Genomic DNA, 8,181 nt, shown 5'->3' with positions numbered 1-8,181 from the left:
CTCTTTTCGCTAGGGCTGGGTACTGAATTGTTCAGGAACCGGTATCCAAGTCACGGTATTGGTATTGGTACCGGAACCGGAATCGAACATTTTTGAACAATACTAAACCCTACTTTTCACACTCTTTAACAAGGTCTAGCATGCAGTTGCCCCCCATCAGGGCCTACATGGACGACCTCACTGTCACTGCATCCTCTGTACCGGGCAGCAGACTGATCTGACTGTTGGAATTCATACACTTTAGAACTTAGTCAGTGTTTGTGGTGTTCAGTCTTACTCTTCAAAGCCCTAATCATAATCTGATAAAGTTAGGCAGTTCAGAAACATTTATACAGCCAAAGTATCTCACAAAGTGAAAATACTCAAATGAAGCAACAGAATCTCAAAATGAATTACATTTTATTAATTTTTATTAAATGTTATCACTTTATAACACCTGGAAAGTGCTTGTAAAACACGGTGATCTCGTTAATGTCGCGAGTACTGTGAGCCCCTGCCTCCACCAGCCAAGCTCTGTTAATAACATGCAGACAAAGCACGGACAAAGTGCAATAAATACATCACAACAGCATTGTATACCTAGCCTGGCTCCGCCCTACGTACTTCCGCTCAATTTTCATTTTCTGTCAGTACGTCGTCTGGGTTTGCAGTATATTCGCAGGTTTTCTCCGGCCAATTTTAACCGGTCCAATCAGCGAACAGAGGGAGTGGCTGAGAACGTTAACATTGAGGTTGTGCGCTAGTTTAAGTTATGGTTCCGTAATGGTGGCGGAGAAAGATGCGAGCGAAGCCATTCGGTCCGTTGTGGCAACGCTGCCAAATATCCAAAAGTTAAAGCCTGAGCAAGAACAATCTTTTCTGAGTTTGGTTGGTGGCCATGATGTTGTGTTGTGTTTCCAGCTCGCTCAGTTAGTGGTGAAGGAGTTGTCTAAGAGGAACGCTGGCGATGCTAAGCCGACGTCACGACCAAACATTAGCGATTGGTTATGGCAGATCCAGAGTGGCGCTGGGCAGATGCAATAGTTTTAAACATTAACAGTACCCGCCTTCAAGGAAGTTAACACTTGTCAATGGAGAGTGGCCAGACTCTCTGTACACATGAAATGTACCAGATTCTGCTAGGACCAGGCTAATGTACCAGAGTCTGGTAGGAACAGGCTAATGGACCAGAGTCTGGTAGGAACAGGCTAATGTACCAGAGTCTGGTAGGAACAGGCTAATGGACCAGAGTCTGGTAGGAACAGGCTAATGTACCAGAGTCTGGTAGGAACAGGCTAATGTACCAGAGTCTGCTAGGACCAGGCTAATGTACCAGAGTCTGGTAGGAACAGGCTAATGGACCAGAGTCTGGTAGGACTAGGCTAATGTACCAGAGTCTGCTAGGACCAGGCTAATGTACCAGAGTCTGGTAGGAACAGGCTAATGGACCAGAGTCTGGTAGGAACAGGCTAATGTACCAGAGTCTGGTAGGACCAGGCTAATGGACCAGAGTCTGGTAGGACCAGGCAAATGGACCAGAGTCTGGTAGGACCAGGCTAGTGGACCAGAGTCTGGTAGGACCAGGCTATTGTATACCCTCCGTTTGCAAGAATTTGCATGACACCACCAATCCCTTGGAAATGAATACCTATTTTATTATTTTTAAGTGTGATATTTTGTAAGTAAAATCTTAATCTGTAATGTAACCAGTAACATTTCTCTGTCAGGTATAAATGTAATAGGACAATGTTTTTTGCTTCTAAAGTAGAAATACAAAGTCAGTAGTATACTGCTGCGTTACATATTAAGTGCTTGAAGGCCTTCTGGAAGTTATGTCAGGGTACAATGGTTGTGGAGACACAGTGCTAAACAGAAATGTGTTATTTTTTTCAAGCATCACTTAGAAACAAGCACCTACTGCCACAAGGAGCAGGTGCTCTGATGATGAGGTCAGACTGCTGCTGTGGGCGTCTCCTCACTGGAAAAGGTTAAAAGACGCAGAAGCATAGTTTCAGCTCAGTTAGGACGGACTCACAGTCTGACAGAAGCAGATGAATGTTAGGATTCATAAACTGTTGTGTAATGTCTTACCTTTAGTATTACAACTCATACTTGAGGAGTGGTAAGTATGAGGAATTGATTTCTCTGCTGTTTGTTGATTGAATACTGTTTGTGATCAATGCTTTATCTATACACAGTCTGAAGAAAGATTTAAAGGTTTAACTAAACTTTCATAAATCCTTAACACGATGAAGTTATCTTGTACAATGTTATAATTTTTATTTTTCAGAGTCAGGAGGATCATGGTAAACGCTACGCAGGTTTCATTTTTCACACTAAATGCCTATTTTGACACTGGGGTTTTCAAATATTTATATTTTATTATTATCATATCAGTATATATTGTAATAATTTGTACCAATCTTTTGCTGATTGTGGTTATCTGTAAGAACAGAAGCTTACATGAACCTATGTACCTTTTTCTGGTCAGCCTGTTTGTAAATGAACTGTATGGTAGTACAGGGTTGTTTCCATTCCTTCTGGTTCAGATCCTCTCTGACATTCACACTGTTTCTGCTTCTCTCTGTTTCCTGCAGATTTATTGTGTGTATACTTATGGTAGTGTAGAGTTTTGCAACTTAGCCATCATGTCTTATGACAGATATCTTGCTATCTGTTATCCTCTACAATATCACACATGTATGACATATAACAAGGTTACCATGTTTATGGCTCTTACATGGCTATTCCCTTTTCTTGCAATTGCTGTTTTGATATCTTTGAGTGCACCTCTAAAGCTGTGTGGAAACATTATTGACAAAGTTTACTGTGGAAACTACTCCATTGTTAAGCTGGCCTGCGCTGACACCAGAGTGAACAACATTTATGGACTCACTTACACTGTCATCTCCATCATCATTCCTCTTTTTTTAATCCTTTACACTTACATGAAAATCTTTAAAGTGTGTTTTTCTGGTTCCAAACAGACCAGACAGAAAGCTGTCAGAACCTGCACACCTCACCTCGCTTCTCTGATTAACTTTTCTTTTGGTGGTAGTTTCCAAATAATACAGAGCAGGTTTGACATGAGCAGTGTACCCAACATGTTGAGCATTTTATTATCGTTATACTTTCTAACATGCCAGCCGCTCTTTACCCCAGTGCTGTACGGGCTGAAAATGTCTAAAATACGCATGATCTGTAAACGTCTGGTGTGTGGTAAAGTGTAAGATTAGTTCAGTTTTACATGAAACAGCAATAATAAATGCCTCTCCTGACTGTATCAACACTAACAATGTCTCTAGTATAATGTGTGTGTGTGTGTGTGTGTGTGTGTGGTTCTACAAGACGGGTTAAGATTGTTTTTGCTCTTTAAAATATGTTATGCACAAATGTATTTCTTTTTTATTTTTGCTTTGTTGTGCTTATATCTTTTTCACAAACTGAGGAGTTGGTCGTGACATGAGTCAGAGGGTATCAGAGGTCATAAATGATGAACCAATCAATCGGCTATGCTCCTACAGGCACCTTGGTGTTGATATGGACAACATCTTTGACTGGAAGGCCCGTGTTGAAAGTGTGTGTTATCATTTAGAGCAGACACTCACTGTGAATCAGAGGGTTTATGGTATACAAGGCTGCATTACAGAGCATAGTCATATGACTGTCATAAAGGTTGTGGGGAGGAATAAAAGCAGTCTCTCCAGGCAAGCACAGAGAATATGGTCTGATCTATCTTTATTCTCCATGCCAAATAGCTCTTATCCTCTGCTGGCACCCCAATGTAAACTAAATATTTCTAAACTATTGGCCTTATTTGGACCTATACCTCAATCAAAACTTTAAATAATGTTGCTTGAGTCTGGTTGTGCAATAGCTTTGTGATATGATGCATATATGGTTGTGTGGTGGTTGTTTTTGTCACTGTTTGTGAAAGATGAGCAATAGATTGTGGCTGTGTGATGTGCTTCAGTCTGGCTGCATATCACTTTGTTTATGTTGTTTTTTATTGTAAGTATATGTCAGCTGTATGATAAAACAATATATCAAGTCTGAGCTCAAGCCAGATATCCCTCTGGGGACAATAAAGTATCGCCTGCAAAGTCTCCATGACAGACCTATGAAAAAATTAAAACATTGTTGTAGGACTATAGCAAACACATCATTGGAAAGGTCTCAACCTGGAGAGTAAGACATGTCAGTCTGAAGAGGATACATTACTCCTGCTTTGAAATATTGAACCTAGTACATGTTTGAAGGCTTGTCATTTAGCAACAGAAGGTGCTACACACATAGGACCAGCTGTTGTAGAAGGAGCTACACACATAGGACCAGCTGTTGTAGAAGGTACTACACACATAGGACCAGCTGTTACAGAAGGTACTACACACATAGGACCAGCTGTTGTAGAAGGTGCTACACACATAGGACCAGCTGTTGTAGAAGGAGCTACACACATAGGACCAGCTGTTGTAGAAGGTACTACACACATAGGACCAGCTGTTATAGAAGGTACTACACACATAGGACCAGCTGTTATAGAAGGTACTACACACATAGGACCAGCTGTTATAGAAAGCTCTGGACCTCAGCTGTCATGTAGATATGGTCTCCAAAGTTTACCCACTGTAAGCACTGTCAAATATGGTAATAAGCTATTTTAACCTATTCAACAATTATATTTTTAAAATCTGATGACACCAGTGTGTTCCCCATCCCAAAAAAAACCCAGGGTGTATCCAAAATTCTACACTGCCAACTTCTACTTATGACAAATGTACCAATATATAATAAATATATATAAAATATAAAAATAAATATATTAAAAACTACAACTCCCAGCTCGGATCATATCGTAATGTTCTGTCTTACAGCATAATGTAATATTTCACTGGTAATAAGACCGAAATAATATTATTAAAATAAAGAAATGAATACCATGATAACATCTAAATATATGTTGCTAGATGTAGCGTTATAGTTTTAAAAATATCAATAAACAACAAAGCAATCCAGCTTACCTGGCCGAAAAAGACCGAAAGAATAACGTTAAAAGAAATACATATAAACCATGATAAGATCTGGTGATTAAAACAGCAGTTATTGGGCTAAAAATACCAATAATAGCAAAGCTGTATACTGCTTCTCTGCTGCAGCCCGACTGGCAGAAAGAATGGTGCTGTGATCAGGGAATCTGTGCATAGACCACAGATAATGCCTGTCATTGACTTACATAGGCATCGCTTCCGTGGGCCCATCACGGAATTTTCGGCGATTCTATAAAACTGCCACAGATTTTGAGTTAAAGGTCCCATATGGTGACACTTAAACTTATATGTGTACCGTTTATATGTGTCTATTAAACACTAATAGTGTTACCAAAAAAAAAGAGTTGGGTTGATTTTCCCACACTTTTCTGAGAGCCTTTTTTCTCCCCTCCCACACACGCTTGGATTCGCTGCTAGATGAAATGTTCAGCCCACAACTAAAGAGCAGAACGCTCTGATTGGCTAAGCACAGATAAACATAGAACGCGGCCTGGAATCAGAATCCTACTATAAACATGGCAGCTGGATCTGCAAGACCTTACCAGTTAGAGCCTGAATACTCAAGAGGATTGAAGCGAAGAGGACCAATTAATTTATTTTAGAAGAGGTCAGCAGGACGTTTCAGAGCAGTAAGTTGAGTATGTTTTAATTTTAGTAGGCTGTAATGCTGAAAACGTCAGCTAACGTTAGACATGTGTGTCTTCAGTGATGTGGCTATTCGGGGCTAAGGCTAACGTTGTATGGTGGCTGTGTATAATGTTACTACAGGTGCACATGTGGACATTGTGAGCGGATGCTGTCCGAGGTTGAAAATGTGTGCTGCAGGGAGATACCTCAGGTACCGTTACAATTGTCTGGTTTATCTCACTGCATCTACATAAATATTAAAAAGAGTGAAATGAACCAAGTGTTGTCAAAGAGCACAAAGACACAGCATCACTGGGTTACCTTGCTTCCTGCTTTTTTAAATATTACTGTCATATGTACTGTAATTTAACGGTCTGTATATTTAATAAAGATCAGAAGAAGATGTGACGAGCTACCTGACCCACCACAGTGTATGGTGGACCACCCAGGCCTGGAACCTGTCTGTCTGAACACTTATTCACTGCAGAATGCACTGAATATTTACAGGGCTGATTATGGGCCTCTGAGACTCAGAGTAATGACAAATAAGTGCTCCAACAAATAGTTTATAATATATATTATATAATTAAACCAGAGAACTCCTGTTTTACAACACCAAAAATTATGAGGGCCACAGCAGAGAAACAATTGGCAACAGAAGCCTACGAATGTTCAATTACATTTTATTTACAGAGACCCAACATTTCCCACCAAGAGCAAGCATTTGGTGCTACAGTGGCGAGCAAAAACTTCCTTTTGACAGGCAGAAACCTCGGACAGAACCAGGCTCTTGGTGGGCGGCATCTGATGCTGTTGGTTGGAGAGAAATTATTGCATAATTACAATAATGACATTAACTATAATAAAAATAATAATAATAATAATAATAATAATGGGTGTCAGCAGGACCACCACAATCCTAATAAAGATGCTAAGTTGGTAACAGGCATTCATGGAACAGAGATGAACAGCAACCACAATAATTAAAAGATTTTGAGTTAAGGGGTCGTGTTCATTTCATGGACTTCTGTGAGACCAGGTTGTTACTGACTTTCTCCTCCCCACTGTCGAGCTTTGGGTCCCACTTTTGCACGCTCCCCGGGTCATCGGGGGTGACTTGCGTCGGGGGCGATTGGCACGGGAGGCTTGGACCCTGTCATATCTGCTTGCAGTTCTAGTTTCTATTTCGTTCTCCATTTTGGTCCCTTTGATTTTAATCCTTTTCTCTTACATGAAGATCCTTAAAGTGTGTTTTTCTGGTTCCAAACAGACGAGACAGAAAGCTGTCAGTACCTGCACACCTCACCTTGCTTCACTCTTAAACTTTTCTTTTGGCTGCTGCTTTGAAATACTTCAGAGTAGATTTTGATATGACCAGTGTACCCAGTGTGTTTCGCATCATTTTTTCATCATACAGCCACTTTTGAATCCTGTCATGTATGGATTGCAAATGTCCAAAATATGGAATACATGTAAACATGTCCTCCGGTATAAGATGTTTGCCTGTCGCAGAGATACTAAGTAGATGTGAAAAAGATTTGATGTGACCTGTGTACCAAGCATGCTTTACATTATTTTCTGATAATGCAACCACTGAATCCTATCAAATATGCATCGCAGATGCAAAATGCCTGTGAAAATATCTTCTGTTGTAAAATGTTGACTTGTCCCAGTGAAAAGATGTAAAAAGTATAGTTATTCTAATATCTAGTATTGAAATGTTTGCTCATTTTAGAAAAAACGGCAAAATGTAAGCATTTCTGTCACAAAAAGTCATCGTATACTATGTCAAAAAAACTCATTAAAAAAAGTCATAGTATAGTATGTGAAAAAAGTAATTGAAAATAGAATAAAAGAAAAATACCAAAAGAGAAATTGAACACTTTAAGTGCTGCAATAATCCCGGTCACTTTTTTAATATCAGCAATGGTATTGGGTGGGTGAATATTATATTTGTATAGATATCAATCTAAAAAATATAAATTTAAGAACACATATCCATTTGCAATCACAACTACTTATCTTAATCTTAATCAGATTTACCTTAATTCTCTAATGTGGTCTCAGCAGTATTGATTCCTTCCACGCCTTCCACCTGTTCAGCAACCAGCGTTTGCTGCACAACCTCTTCAATTGCGGTCAATTTGCGTACTTCTGGGGGACCTGCAACAGTTTTTCTGGCCTGTGCACTGTTAAAGGCAACTTTTTCTTTAGTACGCCGTTTAAGGTCCTGCCACCTCTTTTTCACCTCTTCCACCTGTCTGCGGGTCGAGGATATTGCATTCATTTTCGTTGTAATTTCGGTCCAAATGGCATTTTCTTGTGTCGTTGTGGAATTCCGGCCTTGTATAATATTGAATTCGCTGTTACCTTATAAACAAGCAGATCAACTTCGTTATTGCTAAATCTTTGTTTTCGCTTTTTTGACTGACTTGGTGGCTGATCCATGATAGAAAAAGAAAAGGAGACCCATTCAATTGCGTGTTTAAATGCGCGTAATTTAGGGTATAGTGGGCGGAGAAAGGCG

General features: G+C 39.8%; 1 protein-coding gene across 1 annotated transcript; it reads left to right on the top strand.

The window, feature by feature from the left end:
• Nucleotides 1-2,282: 2,282 nt before the first annotated feature.
• On the top strand, nucleotides 2,283-3,209 carry LOC144516014 (olfactory receptor 11A1-like). The gene has a single exon (XM_078247269.1). The coding sequence runs from the start codon at nucleotides 2,283-2,285 to the stop codon at nucleotides 3,207-3,209; it is 927 nt and encodes a 308-aa protein (XP_078103395.1).
• Nucleotides 3,210-8,181: the final 4,972 nt, after the last annotated feature.

The sequence above is a fragment of the Sander vitreus genome, chromosome 3 (assembly GCF_031162955.1).
Source record: "Sander vitreus isolate 19-12246 chromosome 3, sanVit1, whole genome shotgun sequence".
Lineage (NCBI taxonomy): Eukaryota > Metazoa > Chordata > Actinopteri > Perciformes > Percidae > Sander > Sander vitreus.
The sequence above is the reverse complement of the archived record's forward strand: the minus strand, read 5'-3'. Positions and strand labels throughout refer to the sequence as shown.

Excerpts from the sequence above, each read along its gene's own strand:
- LOC144516014 (XM_078247269.1), top strand. The coding sequence starts at position 2,283 with ATGGTAAACGCTACGCAGGTTTCATTTTTCACACTAAATGCCTATTTT.